The sequence below is a fragment of the Nematostella vectensis genome, chromosome 14, assembly GCF_932526225.1.
Source record: "Nematostella vectensis chromosome 14, jaNemVect1.1, whole genome shotgun sequence".
Taxonomy (NCBI): Eukaryota; Metazoa; Cnidaria; class Anthozoa; order Actiniaria; family Edwardsiidae; genus Nematostella; species Nematostella vectensis.
Genome location: NC_064047.1, coordinates 8,407,855 through 8,435,216, shown reverse-complemented (window position 1 = coordinate 8,435,216; position 27,362 = coordinate 8,407,855). Strand labels below are relative to the sequence as shown.

The 27,362-nt window shown below is 41.2% G+C and overlaps 1 protein-coding gene across 12 annotated transcripts; it reads right to left on the bottom strand.

Annotated features, from left to right (window-relative positions):
• Positions 1-447: 447 nt before the first annotated feature.
• Positions 448-27,334, bottom strand: LOC5510447. Of its 12 annotated transcripts, XM_048722193.1 has the most exons (14): positions 23,226-23,442; positions 23,022-23,107; positions 22,136-22,210; positions 12,869-12,937; positions 11,227-11,386; positions 8,808-8,992; positions 6,711-6,847; positions 5,595-5,778; positions 5,112-5,206; positions 4,773-4,926; positions 4,037-4,100; positions 2,240-2,505; positions 1,391-1,550; positions 448-1,179 (listed from the first exon to the last, which is right to left on the bottom strand). In XM_048722193.1, exons 5-14 carry the CDS (start codon positions 11,375-11,377, stop codon positions 956-958), a joined length of 1,620 nt encoding a protein of 539 aa, XP_048578150.1. In that variant the 5' UTR covers positions 11,378-11,386; positions 12,869-12,937; positions 22,136-22,210; positions 23,022-23,107; positions 23,226-23,442; the 3' UTR covers positions 448-955. The 12 variants fall into 12 exon arrangements, with proteins under 12 accessions (XP_048578150.1, XP_048578147.1, XP_048578154.1 ...); XM_048722190.1 differs by lacking the exon at positions 22,136-22,210; XM_048722197.1 differs by lacking the exon at positions 23,226-23,442 and having other exon boundaries at positions 23,022-23,112.
• Between the last annotated feature and the right edge of the window lie 28 nt (positions 27,335-27,362).

Sequence of the window (27,362 nt, the reverse complement as noted above, 5' to 3'; positions counted from 1 at the left end):
CTCTTATTTATCAGCCTTGACTAGGCTGAACACAGGAAACCCGATAAGAACGGTTTTCCTGTGCTCAGCTTAGTCACAAGCGTTCTTATCGGGTTTCCTGTGTTCAGCCTAATCGCAGGGGTTCTTATCGGGCTTCCTGTGTTCAGCCTAGCCCAGGCGTTCTTATCGGGTTTTCTGTGTTCAGCCTAGTCCAAGGCGTTCTTATCGGTTTTCCTGTGGTTGCTTAGAGTTGTGATACAAGTTCTGTGGGTGGGCTCGTCTCAGCCCATAAGCTGCCTCGAGGTTCACAACCAAGCAAACCCAAGGAAAACCGGTAAGAGCGCCTGGGACTAGGCTGGAATCAATGGGCTTTAATAGCAGGCCCCAGTGCTGAAAAACGCAAGACCAGCGTTTTGAAATGGCGGCTTTTTACCGGGAACTGTGACTGTGAACTGATGACAATGCGGCTTTATACACTGAGATTTTGTTTGTTTTCGCCAGAACACGCGCATGCGCATACATTATTCAGCACTGCCATTAGCAGTGCATAAAAGAACGGAATGGCGGCGGCTCATCGGAGGTAATGCGAGGGGCATCATTTGAAAAGAATTGCAGAATACAATAAAAGAGAGGTCGGCGTGCATGCAAAGAGCAGAGACTCGATTATCTAAAACTGTGGCAATACCCGTGTTCAGGTCCTCGGGCGATTATACAAATGGAAGTCTGTTGTGAAGGGCCATCATTTTTGCGCAAGTATTCTTTCAAAGCATGCATTTAACATTAATATGTCTAGCGGTTTACCCCATCGGCGCAAAAAAAACTGAGACCGCTTTACGAGAGTTTATCAATTATCTAAAACTTTAAATTTGGAGCGATATACTAGAAATAGCAAAGCGATGTCCACCTGCCTCACGGGTTATGACATTTGCTGCACAGTTGGATAACAAACCGAAACGATAACAAAATGCGCTAATTACTATACATCAGTACGATTTCCCGTTATATGATTAGCGTTAGCGGCGTTAAATTGTTTGTCTCGTAGCTTCTTGAGGTTGTCTATCCATGACTCGTGGAACATCTGGTATTCGGCAATCATCGTGTCAAGTTTGGCATACTGAGTCTCGTCCGTTGGCTGTAGCTTCACCGTCTCGTCATTCGAGTTAAACGCCATCTTGGAATTGAATTGCATGCGCTGGTTACCTAGCAACAGAAGCAGAACTTATAAACAACGGCACAACGCGAGTGTTTTCGGGCCTCTTATTTAGAAAAGGGGCTTTTATCGATTTCGGACTTCCTGTGGCGCTAAACTCGCCCTCATTCCCTCTCTTCCACAGGAAGCCCAATTGCCTGCACAGGAGGCTACAGCATGTAGACAACAGCCGAACTTTTATAATGATAATTTGTTACTCACGAAGTTTGGGCCGTCGGCAGAACATCTCCCAAATAAATCCAATCGCAAATAGGAATCCAACGGAGCCAAGCCCCGCGTACATAATAGTAGCAAACATGTCTTCTTGGTAGAACAACGCCTCAGCGGCCTTCAGCTGGGGACTGACGTCATCAGTCGGATTCTATAAATAACACAACGTGACGTCACTAGTCAAGGAGTCCATTTCATTTATCGGTTATAAATAGTGAGGCGTACATATCCCGATCTTGATTGTGGAATTGTAGATCTATAGATATGGAAATATAGCGTTTTTGTGAGAAATGTGTGGGACGCAAGAAAAACTTTCATGACTACGGAATGTGGTGTCATACTGTACGTCTTGCATCTTTTCGGCATGCCAAGCTAAGTGTCGGTATAGCACAAAGAGCCAAAGCTAGTAACAGAAGGCTATGGTCACCGTGTGACGTCATACAATAAATGAACTCACCTATAAAACGGGACCTAAGATTTGTGTTTGTTGGATACGATATCCGGAATTGAAAGATAGCCCTTATTGGCCATTCTTATATTGCGCGGGGGACTGGGTCGAGTCGATAAGCGAACAGCATGCTGGGATATTTTAGGGGTGCAATTCAACATGGCGTCATAAACATGTTGATACTGAATGAAACGATAGAAAATGGCTTTGGCAATTCTGCTCCCGGAATATCTTCGTTTGTGAGATTCACAACATCGACAGTGGCATCGTTGGATCGTTAAATGGCGACGCCTAAAATCATCCCAGCATGCAGTTCGCTTATCAACTCGACCCAGCCTCCCACGCAACATAAAATGGCGAATATGCGAGTCTCATGTTTGGGCTGTAAGTACCTTAAGAGGAGATAGCTTCTCTGCAATACTTTCAAACACTTCGTGAGGGTAATCGTTAAAGTACTCCCTCATGCATGCCTCAAGACGCGAGGAATTCAGCGCCAGAGCCACGCCATAGGTAATCGAGTGATCGATGTATTTCTCCACTCTGATTGGCTCATCTCGGATCAGTTTCAGAAAGTAAGTGATGACGTAATTATCCACCAATGCGCCGTCGATGTCGTTGGTCAGCAGTTCCGATGTCATTTTGTATATACTGGGGAATACTGAAAATCGTATGAAAGCACATTGTTTCATCCACTTATATATGTTTTATCAAATTAGAAGAGGGCCTTGATAGGGTAAACCGTAAAACGTTCAACTTAAATTTAGAAAAAAATAACAGTTAACTGTTATAAAGATGCCGAAAATTTAACAGTAACCGCCTATTTTCCCCCTGTAAACGTAGAAACGCCTATTTTGTAACCGTTTGACGTACAAACGCCTATTTTTTTACCGTTAACCGTAAATCAGGTTTCCCCATTGAGACTCTCTAAATTTTGCAAAATGCGCGCAAGAAGCAGGAGAACAGCATTTTCTAATCTATTCTCCGAGAAGCAGGAGAACAGCATTTTCCAATCTATTCTCCGAGAAGCAGGAGAACAGCATTTTTCCAATCTATTCTCCGAGAAGCAGGAGAACAGCATTTTCTAATCTATTCTCCGAGAAGCAGGAGAACAGCATTTTCTAATCTATTCTCCGAGAAGCAGGAGAACAGCATTTTCTATTCTATTCTCTGAGAAGCAGGAGAACAGCATTTTCTATTCTATTCTCCGAGAAGCAGGAGAACAGCATTTTCCAATCTATTCTCCGAGAAGCAGGAGAACAGCATTTTCCAATCTATTCTCCGAGAAGCAGGAGAACAGCATTTTCCAATCTATTCTCCGAGAAGCAGGAGAACAGCATTTTCCAATCTATTCTCCGAGAAGCAGGAGAACAGCATTTTCCAATCTATTCTCCGAGAAGCAGGAGAACAGCATTTTCCAATCTATTCTCCGAGAAGCAGGAGAACAGCATTGTCCAATCTATTCTCCGAGAAGCAGGAGAACAGCATTTTCCAATCTATTCTCCGAGAAGCAGGAGAACAGCATTTTCCAATCTATTCTCCGAGAAGCAGGAGAACAGCATTTTCTAATCTATTCTCCGAGAAGCAGGAGAACAGCATTTTCCAATCTATTCTCCGAGAAGCAGGAGAACAGCATTTTCCAATCTATTCTCCGAGAAGCAGGAGAACAGCATTTTCCAATCTATTCTCCGAGAAGCAGGAGAACAGCATTTTCTAATCTATTCTCCGAGAAGCAGGAGAACAGCATTTTCCAATCTATTCTCCGAGAAGCAGGAAAACAGCATTTTCCAATCTATTCTCCGAGAAGCAGGAGAACAGCATTTTCCAATCTATTCTCCGAGAAGCAGGAGAACAGCATTTTCCAATCTATTCTCCGAGAAGCAGGAGAACAGCATTTTCCAATCTATTCTCCGAGAAGCAGGAGAACAGCATTTTCCAATCTATTCTCCGAGAAGCAGGAGAACAGCATTTTCCAATCTATTCTCCGAGAAGCAGGAGAACAGCATTTTCCAATCTATTCTCCGAGAAGCAGGAGAACAGCATTTTCCAATCTATTCTCCGAGCTTTTTGCCCAACAATGCCAGCATATGTTCTTTTTTCGCATGGGGCTCAAACATGCGTTAGGAAAACGCCCCCTCAAAGGGACTTGTTGGCCTGTGGGCATGCGCAAAGGCGACAAGAGAGAGCTGTACCTTTCATATCGGCATTCATGCTCACTCCCAGGCGGTATTCCTCACTCCCGTTCACGGCCCCGATCTTAAAACAAAGTACAGCGTTAATTAGAGTGGATTTCAAAAACCCGTGAAATACTATTTAGTTTATTTAGTAAACACTGTAATGTCTTTGCTCTCTTTTATTCCGGTTTGACAATTACATTTTAACAATTACATTTTGTTGCACGGGATTTTGAAAACCACTCTAACAGGCGCGTAGTGTAGAATAAGCTGGTAGAGATACCTTATATCCGTGTATTTTAAAATTAGGATAAATGCTTAATTATAGGGGGTAACTTAGATCCGTGTATATTAAAGTTGGGGCAATTGCTAAGTGTGTAGAGATACCTTAGATCCGTGTATTATTAAGTTGGGACAAGTTCTTGCTGATAGAGATACCATAGATCCGTGTATTTTAAAGTAAGGGTAAGTTCTTGAGTATGGAGATACCTTAGATTTGTGTATTAAAAAGTTGGGACAAGTTCTTGATGATAGAGGTACCTTAGATCCGTGTATTTTAAGCTATTTTAAAATAAGGGTAAGTTCTTGAGTATAGAGATACCTTAGATCCGTGTATATTAAAGTTGGGGCAATTGCTGAGTGTATAGAGATACCTTAGATCCGTGTATTTTTAAGTTGGGACAAGTTCTTGCTGATCTTAGATCATAGATCCGTGTTTTTTAAAGGTAAGGTAAGTGCTTGCTAATATAGATACCTTAGATCCGTGTATTTTAAAATTGGGGTAAGTGCTTGCTGATAGAGATGCGGTGACGAGTGCGGTAAAGATGGACACTATGATGACGCCTGTGATGATCCACACGATGCAGAACACGCGGCCAAACGCAGACTTGGGAGATCGGTCGCCATACCTGGTCAACAAGCAAAGCATTTAAGAAATGAAGAATTTTTTTGTGCCTTCCTCGCGCTATTACAACGGAGTGCTGAGTCCAAGGCAATTTTCTCACCCTACGGTTGTCATGGTTACTAAAGTCACCCTCACCCTAATATTGTCATGGTAACTAAAATCCTTACCATAAATAAAATCATTTCTTACCCTACGGTTGTCATGGTTACTAATGCCCACCAGAACCCTTCCCAGGCCCCTCTGAGGAATGGGGGAGGGAACTCGTCCGGGTTCTGACTGTGATCCTAGAATAATGACAAGAAGAATAAAATGGTTACAAGAGACAGGCCATATAGAAACAGACAAACGGTTTATTGTATTGATAATAACCCCACCCTCCACTTCCCTACTCACCGGGAAGCATACGATGATACCCGAGAAGGAGGCGGTCACCGGAATAAAAGTGAGCATGAATAAACTCCCCTTCAGGGCCATAGCACGGGGTGGGCCACTGGGGGCACCCCCTCCCCGCTGCCGCCCCAAAATGTTTTCAAAAATTATAAGAAAATGACCGGTAGGGGCGTGGTTGTGCCCCCACCCCCCAACATTTTATAATTTTTTCCTTATTGTGCATCCCCCCCCCATCTTCCGTGGCCTGCTACGGCTCTGCCCACCCTTCCCTCCCCTACTCACCAGGAACCATATGATGATACCCGAGAGGGAGGCGGTCACCAGGATAAAGATCAGCATGGGCCACGCGCTGATGATTGTCGTGAAGAGCACGTGGGTTCGCGTCTTGCTCGGGTCGTCATGCACGAGAAGAATAATACGCGGGGCTCGCACGAGCTGCAGGAAGGCGTGGCCACGGAACGACCGACTGTAGAAACAATGGTAGAATATAACAACACCTTAAGACACAAAACATTGAGCGAAACACTCTACAGGATAGGGACCTTACGCAAAAACGATGGCGCCGTTTTTTTTTTTTATGCCGTCACCGTTGTCATTGCGAAAGGTCCCTAATGATAAACTGGTGGAGCAAGCGCCCTGGGGGACTCTCCAGAAAAGTAGACGGTGGTGATCTCATGGTCACGGTGGTCACATGTTATAGAGTATAAAAATATAATCCCTTATAGGGTGTTGGTAAAACAAAATTTTGTTCCGATTTTGCTTACGATATAAAATTCTCCAACTGCTATTCCTAAGGGGATGTTTACCGTTGTTTTTCGATTCTGTTATCTCTTAGGGTATAAATTTCGACCAATTGCTATTCCTAAGGGTTAAAAATGCAATCGACCACACCCAATTTGCTATCTCTTAGGGGTTAGAATTTCTGAAGTGCCCTCCCTTAGGGTTAAAATCGATTTTGCCGACGATCACCCCGTCTGTTTTTGTCGAGTCCCCCACCCCCAGGGAGCAAGCGGCTGTAAATTACACAAATCGACATCACTGATGAGCACAGAAGGATCAAAATTGCAATTCCCTACTCCATTGCCTCTCTGGTAGTTATATAAACAACCTGGCTGAGTTAGACGGCACGATTTAGTCATATGCGAACCTGCCTACGACACGACTTAACACAGACTACGTTACTTATTCGTATACGAGAATCGTATCGGAGTCGTAGGCTGATTTAAACTCAGCGACTCGAGTTGTAGAGGTGTCGCATACAACAAAATTGTGCCGTCCGAAAAGTTTCCTCTGGCATTTCAAGGATACGTACTGTAAAACTCACCACTTTTCATCGCATCCCGACCATGTGGAGTGGCGGTAGGGTGGGAGGAGAGAGGGGCCGTATGGGTTACTCACCTAAAAGCGTCATACCCGTACAGGGGAAAAGTCATGTCGTACTCGTTGCTCATCATGGTGTCTTCTGCATGTCGTACTGATTTGAGGAATTTACCGAACAGCACAGTGCTATTGGGGTGGCAGCAAGCCTGAAGCATCTACGAGGAGACAAAAAATGCTTTTTTGATAAGGCGCCGTAAATATCACAAGTACTTGGGGGGTGGGGTAGGGGTTCTTAACAAATACTATATATTTTGCGTCCTCTATACCCCGGTCAACAATTCTAGCTACACGCCTACCGTCGATTATTGTGTCAAGGTATGTGTCTTATGTCCTTGTCTTCTTCTCTAGTGTCGTGTCACGCTGTATCGTCTATTCTTATCTTATCTTGTCGTGTCGTGACAGGTCTTATTATACGTCGTGTGTACATTTGTATATTTTTGTGTCGTTTCTCAAATGCCATGTTTTGTCATGTGAAACTACGTCGTGTTTATTATTATTGCGAGGATTGTATCGCTTTGTGTTTTGCATGCCGTGTTAAGTTGTAACATGCCCTTTTACCGTGCCCCGTACTGTGTCTTGTCACGTTGTTTCATGTCTTGTGAGTTTGTCGTACCGTTTCGTGTTCGCATTTTTTACCGTGTCCTGTGTTGTATCGTGTCGTGTCGCTTTTAAATTTCCGTATCGTACCGCGTCGTGTCACATTGTATGGATGCGTGCACGCATGGTGTACCGTGTCGTGTTCGTACGGTGTACCGTTTCGTGTCGCGTCAAGTTTTATTGGGGATTTAATGTTATTATGAATTATGTATGGTGTAATGTATTTTGTAGTTAGCTGACCCTACCGGTAATTCAGTTGTAAAAGAAGTGCAAACAGTTGAAATAAACGAGCATTATTATTATTATTATTATTATTATTATTATTATTATTATATCGTCCCATGTACGTACGGTGTGCCTTGTCGGATCGCGTTATATCGTGTCGTGTTCGTACGGTGTACCGTGTCGTGTCGCGTTATATTGTGTCGTGTTCCTACGGTGTACCGTGTCGTGTCGCGTTATATTGTGTCGTGTACGTACGGTGTACCGTGTCGTGTCGCGTTATATCGTGTCGTGTCTTGTATATCGTGTCGTGTACGTACGGCGTACCGTGTCGTATTTTCTTCGTGGCGTGTACGTACTTTGTACCGTGTCGTGTCGCGTTATATCGTGTCGTGTCCGTACGGTGTACCGTGTCGCGTCGCGTTGTATCGTGTCGTGTCGTGTTCGTACGGTTTACAGTGTGATGTCGCGTTATATCGTGTCGTGTACGTACGGTGTACCGTGTCGTATTTTATTCGTGTTGTGTACGTACGGCGTACCGTGTCGTATTTTCTTCGTGGTGTGTACGTACTTTGTACCGTGTCGTGTCGCGTTATATCGTGTCGTGTTCGTACGGCGTACCGTGTCGTAATTTCTTCGTGGCGTGTACGTACTTTGTACCGTGTCGTGTCGCGTTATATCGTGTCGTGTTCGTACGGTGTACCGTGTCGTGTCGCGTTATATTGTGTCGTGTTCCTACGGTGTACCGTGTCGTGTCGCGTTATATTGTGTCGTGTACGTACGGTGTACCGTGTCGTATCACGTTGTATCGTGTCGTGTTCGTATTGCGTACCGTGTCGTGTCGCGTTATATCGTGTCGTGTCTTGTATATCGTGTCGTGTACGTACGGCGTACCGTGTCGTATTTTCTTCGTGGCGTGTACGTACTTTGTACCGTGTCGTGTCGCGTTATATCGTGTCGTGTTCGTACGGTGTACCGTGTCGCGTTGTATCGTGTCGTGTTCGTACGGTTTACAGTGTGATGTCGCGTTATATCGTGTCTTGTACGTACGGTGTACCGTGTCGTATTTTATTCGTGTCGTGTACGTACGGCGTACCGTGTCGTATTTTATTCGTGGCGTGTACGTACGGTGTACCGTGTCGTGTCGCGTTATATCGTGTCGTGTTCGTACGGTGTACCGTGTCGCGTCGCGTTATATCGTGTGGTGTACGTACGGCGTATCGTGTCGTATTTTATTCGTGACGTGTTCGCACGGTGTTCCGTGCCGTGTCGCGTTGTGTCCTTGGTTTGACGTACCTGACTCATTATCGAAGGGAACATGCCATCTACCGTGAATCCCACACGTCTGTTGTGAACGGATTTAAATAGCGTGACATAGGGCGAGTACTGGTGCCAAGCTATGGACAAAGGCATCCCGGCCTCACACCGCTCATCCAGCGAATACTGGCGGGAAATCGCCTTCACTCGGTCAAGGTCTTGACCTGAAAGAAGGCATTCAGATATGATGCGGGGAAATCCAGGGGTTAAGTGTGATGGAGTAGGTGCGATAGTGGTCATGGTCTTGACCTGAAAGAAAGGCATTCAGATATGATGTGGGGAAATCCAGGGATTAAGTGCGATGGAGTAGGTGCGGTAGTGGTCAAGGTCTTGACCTGAAAGAAGGCATTCAAACATGATGTGGGGAAATGCAGGGGTTAAGTGCGATGGAGTAAGGTGCAGTAGTGATCAAGGTCTTGACCTGAAAGAAAGGCATTCAGATATGATGTGGGGAAATCCAGGGGTTAAGTGCGATGGAGTAGGTGCGGTAGTGGTCAAGGTCTTGACCTGACAAAAAGGCATTCAGATATGATGTGGGGAAATCCAGGGGTTAAGTGCGATGGAGTAGATGCGGTAGTGGTCAAGGTCTTGACCTGAAAAAAGGCATTCACATATGATGTGGGGAAATGCAGGGGTTAAGTGCGATGGAGTAGGTGCGGTAGTGGTCATGGTCTTGACCTGAAAGAAAGGCATTCAGATATGATGTGGGAAATCCAGGGGTTAAGTGCGATGGTGTAGGTGCGGTAGTGGTCAAGGTCTTGACCTGAAAGAAGGCATTCAAACATGATGTGGGGAAATACAGGGGTTAAGTGCGATTAGGTGCGGTAGTGGTCAAGGTCTTGACCTGAAAGAAAGGCATTCAGATATGATGTGGGGAAATCCAGGGGTTAAGTGCGATGGAGTAGGTGCGGTAGTGGTCAAGGCCTTGACCTGACAAAAAGGCATTTAGATATGATGTGGGGGAATCAAGGGGTTAAGTTCGATGAAGTAGGTGCGGTAGTGGTCAAGGTCTTGACCTGACAAAAATGCATTCAGATATGATGTGGGAAAATCCAGGGGTTAAGTGCGATGGAGTAGATGCGGTAGTGGTCAAGGTCTTGACCTGAAAAAAGGCATTCACATATGATGTGGGGAAATGCAGGGGTTAAGTGCGATGGAGTAGGTGCGGTAGTGGTCATGGTCTTGACCTGAAAGAAAGGCATTCAGATATGATGTGGGGAAATCCAGGGGTTAAGTGCGATGGAGTAGGTGCGGTAGTGGTCATGGTCTTGACCTGAAAGAAGGCATTCAAACGTGATGTGGGGAAATCCAGGGGTTAAGTGCGATAAAGTAGGTGCGGTAGTGGTCATGGTCTTGACCTGAAAGAAGGCATTCAAACATGATGTGGGGAAATGCAGGGGTTAAGTGCGATGGAGTAGGTGCGGTAGTGGTCAAGGTCTTGACCTGAAAGAAAGGCATTCAGATATGATGTGGGGAAATCCAGGGTTTAAGTGCGATGGAGTAGGTGCGGTAGTGGTCATGGTCTTGACCGGAAAAAGTCATTCAGATATGATGTGGGGAAATCCAGGGGTTAAGTGCGATGGAGTAGGTGCGGTAGTGGTCATGGTCTTGACCTGAAAAAAAGGATTTAGATATGATGTGGGGAAATGCAGGGGTTAAGTGCGATGGAGTAGGTGCGGTAGTGGTCAAGGTCTTGACCTGAAAGAAGGCATTCAAACATGATGTGGGGAAATCCAGGGGTTAAGTGCGATGGAGTAGGTGCGGTAGTGGTCATGGTCTTGACCTGAAAAAAAGGATTTAGATATGATGTGGGGAAATGCAGGGGTTAAGTGCGATGGAGTAGGTGCGGTAGTGGTCATGGTCTTGACCTGAAAGAAAGGCATTCAGATATGATGTGGGGAAATCCAGGGGTTAAGTGCGATGGAGTAGGTGCGGTAGTGGTCAAGGTAGGTGAAGTGGAAGTGAGTGTGCCGTAATGGATTGAAAAGTTGGAAGTATGAGTTGTGGTATGACAGGTACCGTCAGTGTGAAGGGAGCTTAGGGTCGTTTAGGGCCTCGTAGCAGGGAGTGGGCACAGGGGCACCCCCACCCCACCCCCCACCCAAGTATGGGCGTGGCTGTGCCCTCAAATATTTACTTGATGTTTCTGTATTGTGCCCCCCCCCCCAATATTTCGAGGCCTGCTAAGCCTTTTAAAAAAAGCAATGCTTATTAATACATCCCGAAAGTTTCTTGTCCTTATTTTGATTGTTAATGATTTGTTTTTTAGTCGCTCCATGGCGTGACATTTCTGAGTTTGTTTTAGCTCGAGTCTGCCACTTAAAAGATTTCTCAGTGAGAGTCGCCTATTGGTTAGTAGAGGTGGCGTGGGTGAGGTAGAGGACCAATCATTACTTACCAAATCTAGAGACATTTGCATCTAAGTCCATCATGTTGTATGCGATGTGGAAGGCATTGTCCGAATGGTTCCTACTCTTGAAATATGGGATAAAGATGCCACCAACGGGGGTAAGACTGGTGACTAGCGCTAGCAGAGCCAGGGACCACATGGTCGGTATCTGAAAGCAATAACCACAGGTATCCCAGGAATAAGGAGTTATTTCAGAAAACGATACCGTTGTTGTTTTGTGAGATAAACTAAACGGCTAGAGCGAATAGTAAAGCAAAATAATTAGGATTTAAAGGGAAAATTTACCGTGTTGATAACACCTTGATAATATAGATCATTTTACTGAAAGGTTACCGTGTGGATAAGACCTTGTTATAATATAGATCATCTCTACTGAAAGGTTACCGTGTGGATAACACCTTGGTTATATAGATTACTCTACTGGAATGTTACCTTGTGGATAAGACCTTGTGATAATATATATCATTATCTACTGAAAGGTTACCGTGTGGATAACACCTTGTGTTAATATAGATTACTCTAATGAAAGGTTACCGTGTGGATAAGACCTTGATGATATATATCATTATCTACTGAAAGGTTACCGTGTGGATAAGACCTTGTTATAATATAGATCATTATTTACTGAAAAGTTTCCGTGTGGACAAGACCATGATGATATATATCGTTATCTACGCCAAGGTTACCGCGTGGATAAGGTCTTGATAATAAAAGACAAGCCGTGAGGCACTGTAAACTATCGCCAATCACTCAACGCCACTTGGCTGCGATCTCGATATATGTTTTGCTAGCGCAAGTGTAAACACCTCATATAAACACCCAGTGTTGAATGCGTAAACACTTTTAGACATTTATTCGAAAAGCTTGTGTGGGAAGACAAGACAATTAACTGAAAATTCACTAACAATCAGTACAAGACAGAACACCGAATACTTCCCGTGATATTTGCATTTTCAATTCTGTTCGGCCTTGTAATTGTTACAGCTGCGTATTCAGACTGAATTTAATAAAAAAGTTTAATGAAATATGTACTTTAGGTTACATGAAATACGTGGTAAATGTAGCTAGGTAAGAAGCCAAAAAAGTTTTAACTGAGGTATATGGCAATTACTGGTGGTTTCGGAAAAGATAAGATAAGAAAATTACAGTTAATCACCTACAGATCCCTTTCTTGGCTTGTGAAATACCTTTAATAATATTATGAATTTTTACTATTTGGTATGCAGGCATCTTCGATTAAATAGCGAAATAGTTTTGGCTATTTCTCTTCTCTTTTGTAGCTAGCGGTAGCGGCGCTTTAAGTTAAAATTTGTGTCTCAAACTGCTCTACAAGTTCTGCTTTATTGAGATAAGTTTAATAATCTGTTTATAAGGTGTAATTTGACGTTATCTTGGCTAATTGTATAAGCCCTTGGGCGAGTAAGCACTTATTAAATTGTTGGTCTATGCCAGTTTTGTTGAGTACCTCTGCTTGAAATAATTACTTGATAGTTTTCCTACCTAGTCCCGATGTCATAGACATCATAACGATACCTTACACTGACATCATAACATAACGATTCTGAAGTAGTCGAAGCCAAAAAAACGGACCAAGATTGTGGTGCTTGTAACATGGATCTTATCATCTTACCAATTTGCCCTTCGTGCGTAAGATGCGTTCTGTTTCTCAACAGGTAATATGCTCCTCTCAGCTCAAACACTGCAAATTAAGAATCAAATAGCGATCAAACTATTAGAATGTCGTTCACAACACTAGTTAATCGACCAGTTTGAACAACTTACAAGTGGAGGTATACAGAAAAGACTCCCAAAATAACCCACTTATGAGGTACAGACTGGGCTCCCCGCTGATACACTTTGCGGAGATCTGTTTAAACACTTGTGCTCTTACTCCCTCTTGTAAAGATGTTTACTATTAAGCTATCTGATGTCAGGGCTTATAGTAAGCTCTCCGATATCAGGAAAGCTATGTATGACAAACACGAACCACGGCGTCTCCGTGTACTTTACGCACCCTGAATAATATGTCGCGCCTACCTGATGATATTAGCTGTCTGAAAGCGCGTTAATATATCGCTAGGAGTTCACATTACGCTCGACCCCCTAATGACACTAATTAGAAGACTCTCTAGTGCTTAGCTCTTTGGATACACTTGGTAACAGCACCAGAGGTGCGGACCTATTTATATAGTCTTAGAATGCAATTTTTTATGACAGTATTTCATTTCAATTCATTAAAATTGAATATGCGCTCAAATAGCAACGACATTAAGCAGTTTTTTTTATAATCATTGCCCCCCCCCCTCCTCCCTACATCCCTCCTTTACATCATCCTCAGGTCGCCATCACTACCCCTCTCTGACCCCAGGTCATCATAAGCCCCATCCCCCCCTTTCCCCCAATGCCCTCAGGTCACAATTACAACACCCCATTCTATCAATTATACACAAGCATCTTAGATGCGTGAAAAACGTTTATGTGAAAGCGGCATCAGTTTTAGATAAGTCTTTTAGATGCATGCGTGAGCAGGTTAAAGTGTGAATGAGACATGAGTTGTATGTGTATTTTGTAAGATCTTCTTTCACTTTTGACTAAAAGAGGTAAAGATGAAAATATAGACACATTTATCTGAAAACTTTTCCAGATTTGGACGGAACGTGTCTCAGAAATGAGAGCCGTTTTTAAAAATATTGTTTAAATGTGTAATATAAATATTTAGCGAATGCAAATTCAAAGCAGCATTATTTACTTTTCTTATCACTATTCTAGACAACATTTGCTTTACCGAGAAAGATAATACCGGAGATTATTATTGATTTGCCATTGACCGGAGTTCTCTCCTTCCCCTGGTATGTGTTCAGAAGTAATAAAACTGGGGAAATACTTACATTATTCTATTTCGTTTTATAACGCACCATTAGAGCGGGCGGGAAGTGCTTCTATTGTTGAGAGATTTTACCTGGAAATATACTACCCGTAATCGCCCATTAAAAAAAATATGCCAATAACAAGTGGTTAAGGGCTAGGTTGATTTTAGCTAGCTTTTGGCTCATTGTACAGCTTTCTGTTTGTCATATTTTCTGGAATATAAAACAGAGCTCCTTGTAAACGGTCTTTTTTATGCCTTGGAGGTGAGAGAAAACTATTAGCGTCAAAATTAGGACTTTATCCCCATGGCGATCTCTTGTTATGCACGGTATCTATTATAAATCTTCTGTTAAGGCCGTCATCCATCATGGTAGCAATATAACCTATACTATTTCTTTATCTAGGATGAGTATCTTCTCGCAGATTCGTCATGAGCTTTCATAACATTTCTACTACAGAGACATTTGAAATAATTTAAGTTAAACAGCGTTAAAAACGCAGGAGCTATTTTAAGGCATATTAGAAGTTAATCAACTTCTCTTTCGCCCCTCTTCTGCAGTATTCTAAAATGAATCAATGCTTTTCTAAACTTTTTCCGGGCCATAACAGTACAAGTTTGTATCAACACAGCGCTTTTAATTGTTTTGACATTAATGCTAAAGCTTTCTTATGGTGAGCTTGTGTAATCAACGCACTTTAAAAGTCGATTATGTTTTATTTTATTGCAAAGATAAGGCAAACGTTGCAAGGAAAGCTTCTGAAGCATAAACTTCACGATATTGAGTTCAGGAAAAAAGCACTAGGTAAAGCGAGCACATTTTTGTCACACAAGCTGTCGCTTAATGTGTTATTATTAAGCTAAACTTTGGCTAGATCGCTATATTAGTGAGGTTGTTTTGTAGGCGTGAAATACTTACACTTGAGGTACCGGTCGAACAATAGTTTCATAACCCTGTACTCAAAAGTTCACTTGCCGATCCGTACAAATTCCAACAAGTTCTTCGGAATGTTTCTTAAATGTATAGATTGTTTTGTTGATATAAGCATGGGTTGGACAATTAAAAAGGCTGACTTAAGCCATAATAGAATGCTAATTATTCTGGGCTTTGTGTTGGCGCCGGTGAACAATACTGGAATATAATCGCTCAACAGGCAATTTGGTTCACACAAAAAGACATCGCAAATTGCGAAAAGGTTTATTAATGCTGAGCGATTCTACAAGAATGAAAAAAACAGCCCTAAGAGAAAGTTAATTTATTATCCCGAAAAGGGGGGGGGGGGGTGAAGATTTTGATAAAAGTAAGGGGAAAAAATTATAATTGCCCCCCCCTTGAGGTGGAACAAAATTTCCCATTTCCCCCCTTATGCTCCCCCCTCATAAGTTCATTAATTCATTAAAACATTAATTAAGAAAAAGTGAAGGTACATAATTTCTCGAAAGTGCGAATAAATCTAGGTTGTCAACTTGACAAAGGTTGAAGCTATATATGACACAGACGAAGAAGAAAGGCTTTCGTTCTTCTTCATGCAAGAAAAGTGCAGCTCGAGAGAGAAAAGAAAGAAAGAGAAGAAGACAGCACATCAAAAATGATCGAGGCAGGGGCGTAGCCTGAGGGTGGCCTAGGGCCCCTCTCCCCCCCCCCCCCCCCCCCCTTTAGCAGCCCAAAATACAGTAAATGTATGAGACATTATCTAAACATATCAAGAAAATTTAGTCAAAAATTGTCGTTTTTGACAAACGCGGTCACTTCCGAAAAATGAGCGTTTGTAGCATTAGAACGTTTTGTTAATGATTTTAACGGAACAAGCATGTAGCGAAACCATGAAAAAATGTATATAGGGTGTATACAGGTTTGAGGTGCATAGATAAACGTGGTTTAATACGTATCTTGGACTCCTGGATTGTGCATGCCAAATAAACTGTCCCTAAACCGAGACAAGTTAAGCCAAGAAGTCCCCCCATTTAGACCTCGGAAATTTCTCGAGCCCCTTATATAATTTTGACAAATGGTGAGACGAATCCCATTTTCATTGGGATCATATTGGAACAGACGAATATTTTTAAAATAACATGTCTTTCTTCTTTTTTTTTTTCTGTCGCTTTTCGATACCCGCCTGTTGGCGGGGCTAATATCGACAACGACTATTTCGAATGTAGGATCATCATCTGTTTCAATATCTATCTGTCCAATTTAAATCTGATATTAGGTCGGTTTCTATCTGTTATCAGATTACTGATAATTATTGACGCCAGTTTTTTTTATCAACCATTTCATCGTGATAAAAGAGAGCACTATATACTGACTTATCTCGTACAAAATGTAAATTAACAATTTATCGGTCATTTTTATATAACATTTACATGTTTTCATTTCTCTGGTTGCCCATTCTCTATTTAGCTAAACATCGGATAGAATAAAAAAAACCAAACTGTCGAGATCTCGTACCAGAACAATGAATACAATACACCAAAAACTGGAAATCGACTCTGCCAAATTTTCGTCTTTAATAAGACTTCTTCAGGGCAGACTAAAGTCTGCCCTGAAGAAGTCTGCCCTGAAGAAGTCTTATTAAAGACGAGTCGATTTCCAGTGTTTGGTGTATAGCTAAACATCGGAATACTCTATTGCATATCGACGCATAATTTCGTTTTATTCTGTATAAATGCAAGGCCTGTTCTTAATAAGGTGTGATGTTCTTTTAGAACAATTGTGGCAAGTTATCCTAAGGCCCTCTGAATGTTACTCTCTCTATTTCCATTTCCACATTTATTAGTTATGAGATACGCTCTTGTTATAAGATCTTTGGACGGCGTAACAGCGTTGTCTACGTTTTTAATGTCTCTATTGTTATCCGTCAGTTAGAAACCCCCATCACCCGTACACTTTTCAGCAAGAAAATTATCGCCGCAAGTTTTTTTTCTGCGACTTGAAAAAAGTTAATGCGGAAAGTAGAAGTAAGTTCTACTTTTCGTTTGACTTTGAGGAAAGAAAAAACAAAATGTGTCATACGTAAAAAAATGCGCGTGCGAAAATATGCCTTTCATTCTCACTGGTCTCTGCACAAATTATTATAGATGCTTGTAGCTTATAAGACACACTAGCTACAAAAGTAATAAGAAGGATTCAAAATCAAGTATTTGAAGTTATCTTCCTCACCAAGTCCAGTCACCCCCTTCAGAATTTTGGCGCTGTGTGTTTCTCACGGAGTTAACCGGGCGCTTGTTTGGGTTTACTTCCTTTCCCCTTTTTCGTTTTCATAGGATTCTTGTTAATCGAGCTAGAACAATTATCCGGCCACGAAGTGACTTTCGATCATCACAATATTTGAAGTTGAATTAAACATTCCAACTAAACTCAGCATCTTGTCGTGAGACTGATTGATGCTTTTATTAGCGTGATAAGCTGGTTTGACTTTTGCTTTGGTATTCTTTGCTCGTATTCTCGATCCTGGAATCTGTCATCTTCACTCACTCACTCTACAGTGATCCAGTCACTCTATGATCAGGCCCTTACCCAGGGGGGTGCAGGAAGTGCGGATGCACCCACTTTTCCCCCCACTGCCGAAAGTCTATTTTAGGTTCTTAATAAACGTGCTATTTGTAGACAAAACTATAAAGCATAATCTAGATCACTCTGGTATGTCATCAATCCATAAGTCAGGCTATTTTTAGCCAAATCCGACAATCAACGTCCCTTGGACGTTCTTTCGTGGTTGGTAAGATTTTTATCAGAAAACTCACTATCTCCTCCGCCCCCAAGACAAAATTTGGTCCACTGATTTCGCACCCCCCCGCTCCCCAAGAAAAATACTGGGTGCGGGCCTGATGATATAACTGATTCTTTGTCTAGTTTGCCGTAACTGGAAAACTTTCTGTTACTTGTTCGCCCATACCTCCCCGCAGCGTAAATGCGTAGGTCTCCATTCCTTTTCGGTCTTTATCGACTAATCAACATATTCGAACTTAGCAATGGTCAACAAGAGAATTCTATCTTCCATTTGGACTTGCAAATGCTCTAGCAGCTTATTAAACCAAGTGCCAAGGTTGTTCAAGTAATCAAATCAATTTATCTTTAAATCTATTATGAGTTTCTGTAAAATAATTCAATTACATTCCAATTACATATAGTAATGGAATCTATTAAGAATATTTTAAGATGCCACATTGCGAGCTCCAGTAGCTCAAAAATTAAGTACAAAGATTATTTCTAGTGATAATTTTTTTCTTGTGGTTCCTATTAGGTCCTCCTTATAACACAAAGTAGTGGACTGAATAAAAAATAACTTAGATTAAGAGTTGTTAGTGTTTTAGATAACAGGCCAGAAAATCTAATTTATTTTGATACTATCACGCACGTAGGAAAGTGGTTATTTATAATAAGAAATGAAGGAACTGGAAACAAGACTGATTATCATTAAGCTCAAGGATTTTCAAGGATTCACGCAAATGATTTTCTATGCGTTATTACACTTAATTTTTGCGACGTTAAAATTTGGCGATTTTGAGATGAAGATATTTCGCGACACTTTATTTTCGCGATTTACCCATTTTTTTTAAAACCAGATGATTATTTTTTCGCGATTTCGGGATGATAAAATCCATAAAAACAAGTAGAATTTAAATGTGCTGTAATCTTAAACTGAAACAAATTTCACAAAAGATGCGTGGGCATTTTTGGCAATTTTCGCGACACTTAATTTTCGCGAACCTTTCAAAATCGCGAAATTCGCCAAATTAAAGTGACGCGAAATTTAAGTACTCTAATTCATAACATAGTTGGATGTAAATCTCAAATGTTATTTGTGCTGTACAGGGCCGCAGCGGGGTGTGGGGTACTATGGGTATGTGCCATGCCCCCCCCCTTTCCCCAATATTTTAAAAATATAAAGAAATTACCTGTATGAGCTTGGCTATGCCCCCCCAATATTTTAAAAATATAAAAAAATTACCAGTAGGAGCTTGGCTATGCCCCCCCCCCCCAATATTTTAAAAATATAAAGAAATTACCTGTAGGAGCTTGGCTATGCCCCCCCCCCCTAATATTTTAAAAATATAAAGAAATTACCAGTAGAGGCTTGGCTATGCCCCCCCAATATTTTAAAAATATAAAGAAATTACCAGTAGAGGCTTGGCTATGCCCCCCCTCTAATATTTTAAAAATATAAAGAAATTACCAGTAGAAGCTTGGCTATGCCCCCCCCCCCCCCAATATTTTAAAAATATAAAGAAATTACCAGTAGGAGCTTGGCTATGCCCCCCCCCAATATTTTAAAAAATATAAAGAAATTACCAGTAGGAGCTTGGCTATGCCCCCCCCCCCCAATATTTTAAAAATATAAAGAAATTACCAGTAGGAGCTTGGCTATGCCCCCCCCCCCCCCAATATTTTAAAAAATATAAAGAAATTACCAGTAGGAGCTTGGCTATGCCCCCCCTCCCCAATATTTTAAAAATATAAAGAAATTACCAGTAGGAGCTTGGCTATGCCCCCCCCCCCCCCCCCCCAATATTTTAAAATATATAAAGAAATTACCAGTAGAAGCTTGGCTATGCCTCCCCCCCAATATTTTAAAAATATAAAGCAATTACCAGTAGGAGCTTGGCTATGCCCCCCACACCCCCCCCCCCCCCCAATATTTTAAAAATATAAAGCAATTACCAGTAGGAGCTTGGCTATGCCCCCCCCAATATTTTAAAAATATAAAGAAATTACCAGTAGGAGCTTGGCTATGACCCCCCTCCCAATATTTTAAAAATATAAAGAAATTACCAGTAGGAGCTTGGCTATGCCCCCCCCCCAATATTTTAAAAATATAAAGAAATTACCGGTAGGAGCTTGGCTATGCCCCCCCCCCCCCCCCAATATTTTAAAAATATAAAGAAATTACCAGTAGGAGCTTGGCTATGCCTCCCCCCCAATATTTTAAAAATATAAAGAAATTACCTGTAGGAGCTTGGCTATGCCCCCCCCCCCCCAATATTTTAAAAATATAAAGAAATTACCAGTAGGAGCTTGGCTATGCCCCCCCCCCCCCCCCCCATGTTTACCCCAATATTTCGAGACCTGCTAAGAGATGCGAACGATATATTCCATCAAGGAGCCTCGATAGCAAAAGAAATATTCCACCAGGGAACTGTCTCGCAGTTATTGTGCTCTGAGGCTCATATGGTTCAAAAGATAGTTTATCCGAATACACAGGATGCCTACAATGGGTGCGCAGACTAAGGTATGATATGGAAAAAGAAGAGTAATTTCAAAGAACCTCCGGTAAGAATTGTTACGGATTAAGGCACACCCACCTAATCCATCCATTCCCCCCATCCCCATATCCATTCACATGCATTACCCCCTCATCTCCATCACCCCCTCATCTCCATCACCCCCTCATCTCCATCACTCCCTCATCTCCATCACCCCCTATGCCACACAGTCATAAGTACATATTAGGCTATCAGTTTAGGGAAGGGAAATTGTTTAACGGGGGGGAGGGGGGCTGATATGTTTGGGGGAAGGGTTGCGGTTTTTTGAGTATCAATTTGGGGGAGGGCCTCAATTTTTGATACCGGGTTTACTTGTTTTGAACAAGTATTCTGATCAAGTTCCGAGCCTCCTTCCCTGCTAGCAGAGGCCTCTTTTCTCTGTATTTCGCTGTGCTGGTATCTTTTACTCGCGAACTCCAACACAGTGAAATACAGAGAAAAGAGGCCTCTGCTAGCAGGGAAGGTGGCTCCTAAAAGTCTGGAATTTCAATTCAAAATAAAAAAATAGAAAAATGAATGAAATGCGCCTTCTGCTTTAACTTTCATGACTTTCCTTTGCTTGGCGTTGAAAATCATTATTCCCTAAAGTGTGGCCTCTGCTACTATTTTCATCTTTTGCAGTTTTTTTTTTAACTTTTATCAATGAATTTACGAATTTCTATTTATGAGAAAAACCCTCCCATACTAACTTGTCAGATTAGTGGTATGAAAACAGTATTTAAATAAGATTTTAGTTTGGAAGGAGCTAATGATACTGTTTCTTCTTAGGTTATAACAATAATTAGCATTTCATATATTTGAAAATGGCAAAATTTTCACAGGGGAGAGTGCCCCAAGACCCTCTACACAATATTATTGTTTACACCCCTAAAAAATGGGCTCGAAATCAACTTTTTTCCTAAGTGCATTCAAAGTCAGTCCCCCCCCCCTTCCCATTACACACAAACACAATAATTATAGTTCCTTTTTTGTCCCGGGGAAGGCCTTAATTTTTGGTCGTCTTTTAAGGGAAGGGTCACTATTTTTGTGCTTTAGATTGAGGGAGGGTGGCAATTTTTGAACCAGAAAAAAATTCAACTAAAGCAGCCCTCCCTCCCATCCCCCCCCCCCCCCCTCAATGAATAATGACCTTCCTTTACTTAAACACTTATCTACACATAAGGTTACTTGGTGGGTTTCACGTGAATGTAATTAGCAGCATTTCGAGTGTAGACAACATTATAAAAATAATGATAACCCAATTGACAAAATTTGACAATAACAAATGGTCGATTTTCTTTCGCGAAATGCGCCAGGATAAAATATGCGATTGTACTCTAGACATATTCTGCGACAGCTAAATATTGTCTCAGCTTTTGGCGTCTAGATAAAAACCGATGTCGGTATATGCCTGGTGTATCAAACATCCTGACTGTCCTGACAGGAACTAGGTATAACAAACCTTGGGACTGGTTCTTACTGTGATTATCCAACTTTTTGTTTATATCTCATCAGGGCGAAAACAAAAACGAATAAATACAATTAAGTATCACCCTAACGCCTAATCAAACATCTTTCTTTTCCTCTTATGTTTTTTTTTTCTTGGATTATAAAAAAAAATTCAAAGGGGTACCTAATGAGATGGAAATATCATGGAAATATCTTGTTACCACTGAGAAGCTATTAAATTATATAATTTCCTGCTCCTTTGGAAAACTTTGTTGTTTTAGTTATTTTTCCCCTGCCCTTTTTATTTCGATTTTTGCTTTTTCTGTGTTTTTCCCCTACCTTTGTCAACATCGGGACAGTGGCTTTCGAGGCATAGGAAGGTTTCGTTTTTCTGCCATTTACTTCATAGGTTTTCTAAATATCAATTGCAGTGAGAGAATGTGTTTTTAATTAGAATCCTGCTTTCACTATAACCTCTACATTTCAATATAAGCTAGATCCAGGAGTTTATACCATTTCTATCCAAAAGGAATAATAATCTGTATTTTTCTTTTCCCCAAAGACACCTGCCGGAGATTTTGGGCATTTTGTCAAGCTTGTGACATTTTTCTAAATCTAATTTCGCTTCAGAATACTTCTTATTGGCTTTTTTGAAACCTTACCTTTTTACTCGTGTGCTAGTTCACGAAGAGCATAAGTATAACCTAAGTCAGTCGTAATGTCATCCAAGCAATGGTTACTTGTAAGGGTAAACCTAGTCGTCATGTCTGCCGGAGAATATCATTTAGACCATTACCCCATACAAGCTATCGTTATCAGAGCTTTGTAAGCGATTCCTAGATATTAGTAGAGTAAATGATTTCTTGTGGTTCAGTGTCGTAAAAGCTGCGACCCTTTGGCGTGTCAATTAAATAGATACAAACAAACGCAGCAGTAACTGGGTAAATGTCGTTTTTGATGAAGCGCCACGCGAACAGTTAAACCTCCTGTAGCTTGGTCTTTGTTCAAAGCGCACTGTTTAGCCTTGGCTATGTTGTTGTAAAAATATTGTAAACTCTTGTGTTGTTGTTTCATTTTTCGGTAATTAAAATATCAGTGTGTTTAACGTTATGTAAAGAATGCACAAAACTGCAAAAATGCATGCTAATAAGCTAAACGTTTTTTAGATTCATCTAAAAAATAATGCCCTATGATCGTTGATAGTCCAATAATCACATCGCCTGACCTGTCTCTCGAGGGATGATCTTGAAGGGAGAATTATAGGCTTTTTCACCAAGATGTCGATAACTTTAGTTTAGCCCTAGTATTCTCCTAAAACATTTGAGGTGACTTTGTTAGCTCTTAAAGCTTAGTAAAATGGGCCAATCATGAACAAACTTCTTTTCTCATTCAGCTGCTGTTATGAAAATCGAAAAAGAAAGAGGCTTACCTCGTAAAATGCAGATAAGGTTTTGTCATTTTCAATTGTATTATATGATCTCCCTTAAAAGATTTGCTCCGAAAGGATGTACTATCTGTCGTTTCAGCTGTCGTCCCAGAAAAGGGAAATTTGTTTGACAAACGGTCAAGCCCCGCAAATATACAAGGAGCTGCTGTTTGCTGTTGGCAGCGTGTGCTGTTCGTATCCTGTTGGGAATTATTCATCATGTCTCATGAGCTTCTTGGGGCGCCTCCGGTTCTGTCAGGCTTGGAGATCAAAAACCTTGTGTTTGGACTGTTGGGGGATTTACGTCAGATTTTTGTAATGTTATAATTGTGGTAATGCGTTGTTTCTTAAAGGATGTGTGAATGTTCTTAGCGCACGCAAAATTTCTAGTTTTCATACTCATTTTCCTTTGCGTATCAAAATGGGATTTTGAAAATCCATACGCGTTTCATTATTCTATTTCTTTTTGTTCTTTTCAAGAGATCTCATGAACAATAACACCTGCCTCTAAAGGCGCTAAAAGCTTAATGAAGCCTTTGGTTCAAATCTTGTTTAGAAATAGAATATCTTCTTACTGCAGTGATACACCCGGTGTACGCGACCTGCTCGCATGCGGCCAGTGTTGCACGTTGTTTGTTCATATACAAATACAGGTATAGTTGAAAAATATTCAATTCAATTCAATATCGTACGTAACAAAAGGGGTAATAGGTTTAACATCCCCCCCACCACCACCACAACACCATCACCACCACCCATCACCCTTTTGTCAGACTCTTCTACCTACGGACACTCGCATCTCAAAATATGGCTTTTTAAAATGATGATATCTTTAAATTTCCACAGTGAGACACGAATCGCGTCATTTTTAATCACGAATACTGTCCAATGCTATATCAGATACATGGTAATAAAAACGTGGAGTAACCATAACTTTGAGGATTGAGTTACCTTTCGTCGTATTCTACTGCTCCTTTGGAACACCCAAATATGCAATACCTGGCAATGTCTAAAGCATGGTACAAAATAAGATATTCGTTTGCTAATGATATAAAACGAGATATAGTGTATGGCGCGGATTTTAACGTAACTCATCAAAGGATCCATATTATTTTCTATCTGGTTGCATGGCAAATCAACACACCATGCCTTAGGCTTATAAATGACCTTTTAAAATCATCCACGTTCTCGTACCGCTAATGTAGAGATGTGACAATGTCTTTATGAATCTGAAGTACCTCCTGCGGGTGAACTGCCCTAAGTCGTACGGTTTCACAGGTGCGCGAGAAAAGTTCTTAGAAATAGATATCATTGTCTCTTCCTTACCGTGTATTTACGTGCATTCTCTTGATTACCTAACACTCAACGACTCACTGATTTACTGAATAACTGTATTCATCCATCACGCGCGTCTATAGTGGCCAAATCGCATTAAAATCCATTAAGAGATGTATCCGGTAATGTGTAGATCACCCACTCAAAAATAGCTTAGCTCCTCTCCATCAAGCATTTCGCCACCACTGCCGCCATCAGCCTTACTTAGAGGGGTAATTATGGCACCCTAGTGCGCTCATTTGGTTGATAAGGCCTTGTGGCTTCTACTGATAGAGAAGCAATAGAAGTTTATTCCTAAGTGCCTGATAGTATGTGTCTTTTGCTTAGGGATGGATCATGACCCAAAGGTTTTACACACATGGTAACAAGTAATCAATACGCCATGATAAATATTTATTTATTGGTTAAATTGTATCCCCTTTTTTTCTCTGGTTCGTAGTTTTCAAAAATGACGGATTTTCCAACTATTGGTCGTCATAGCTAGTTTTTTTATATCTTCTTTCAAATTTAAAACAACGTTCATTTTTATAAGCAATGCTTCTTTCGTTCCATCTGATTATCGCTGTTTTCATCACAGAAACCAAGTTTCTATTAAGGGAGATTCCTTTTTTGCGCGGAAAAGCCTGAAGAGTGGGCTAATTAAACACCCATTTTGTTATTATCGTTGCCATCGAGGTGTTGATTGTGTCTGAGAGTGACACTAAAGAGTGTAGAAAGAGTCTGTGACTGTGACGAACTGATTGCTAAAGTCGCGACGAGTCGCATTTTGAGCAGCAAAAGTAACAAAAAATATTCTGTTTTTAGTGGCTTGCAAAAAAGACATGTCTTTTTGATATTTGGAATTCAAGCAAGTATTTATTAGAGGTCATCTCAAACTTTGTGAGCACTTTCTACCTCAAGGTAGAAAATGTTCCCAAAGTTATAAGCCCTTGAATGCTCTCGCACAAATTTTTGGATGAGCTCTCAAAACAGGGTAGTCTCTAGATAAAACAAACATCCGATAGCTCGACTACATTCAATTATTAGAACTCTCAATAACCCGATCTCCTATAACACGAACGCACAATAACCCGAACTTCTATAAAACGAACTCTCAATAACCCGAACTCCTATAATACGAACTCTTAATAACCCGAACTCCTATAACACGAACTCTAAATAACCCGAACTCCTATAACACGAACTCTAAATAACCCGAACTCCTATAACAAGAATTCTCAATAACCCGAACTTGTATAACACGAACTCTCAATAACCCGAGCTCCTATAACACGAACGCACAATAAACCAAACTTCTATAAAACGAACTCTCAATAACCCGAACTCCCAATAACACGAACCCTCGATAACCGGATCTCCCGATAGCTTGAGCTCACTCCTGATTACTCCTGATAACTCGAACTCTCGAAAAACAAACTTGTGATAACACAAAGTCCCGAAGCCGCGGATCGCTTGAGCTCCTGTTGGAGGAACACCCACCCAACCTACCCCCCTTTTTTCTGCTTGTCAATCAATGGTTGTCGTTTGTCTAATGGACAAAAGAGCCTGGGGCGAGCGCGCGGGAAAAACTGTGATCATCTGAAACGTTTATGGTCCAGGGCTGTTTTCTTAGATGGCGGCCAACAAAAATGGAGCAAATGCCGCTTGCAGGTTTACGTAGAAATTCTCAACTTACACAGTTTGAGATTTATATACAAAAAAAAAAAAACTGGTTGAAACGGACTCAAATATTCCATTCTCAATCACGGCTAGCAAAACAAACAAATCACATACATCAGGAGGAATATCGTGCTCAAATAATTAAAGAATGTCGATCAATCACTGCTTTGTTATCGTTTTGAATTGAAAAATACAACCAACATTTAATTGGAAACTAAAAAACAAGCTACGAATGAAGACAAGACATTTTTGAAAATATCTTGGTTAGCTGATGGGAATGGATGTTTTGTATGACTCGGCATTGAGCGGGAGCATGAAATGGTGGCTTGATTCTTTAATAGCGCCTATACGGGCATCTAGATACATTGGAGCCGACTTGAACTTTCAATAGAAACAGTGCGGGATCGCTGTGAGTTCTAGTTATCAGAGTTCCCCTATAACGTAAATGCTCTGTGTCATTTTCAATTTAGCCATTCACACTTTCTATAAAGGTAGAAAATTCTATTAGGTTCTATATGAGGTAAACAAGGTTGTAAATAAATCGCAATCCGTTGGTTCTTGCACAACGGAAATCCGTTTTGATTAAGATTCCTGCTGCTTATATCCAACCACAGTTTGAATAACGAAATAAACACAATGATAACATCATAATCAAGATAATCATACGAAAAATAAGTTAAAGAAAAAATTGTTTTTTTTGTTTTTTAGTTTTTTTTTTTCATTTGCATGCTGTTTTTGTGGTCTTTCTATTTTGATATCTTGTAACTAAATTGTTGCACTTGTTTTCTTGAAACCAGCGTCCTGTAATATTGTTATTACACGAAATTTGCACCTTTAGTAATGACGTTGCGATTTATTAAGTGTCACTTGGGGTACTTCACAGCAGTGTGATTGAAACTTCGCCAGCACATTGCAAAAACAAATTATTATTTACTTTAGAAATAAAACCCTTGCATTGTCCGGCACTAACCTCAACATCACGGTTGAAAGGCCGCGTTCTCTGCCACCCTAATCTGTGGCTGCTTTGAGTTACGCCAGCACAGCTCTCGGTGCAAACCAGTAGTTACGGAGCCAGGATATAGTCCAGGGCTATCACTGTTCAATAGCCGTTACCTGTTATTCACAGGTGTAAAGTGTTTGTGGCGA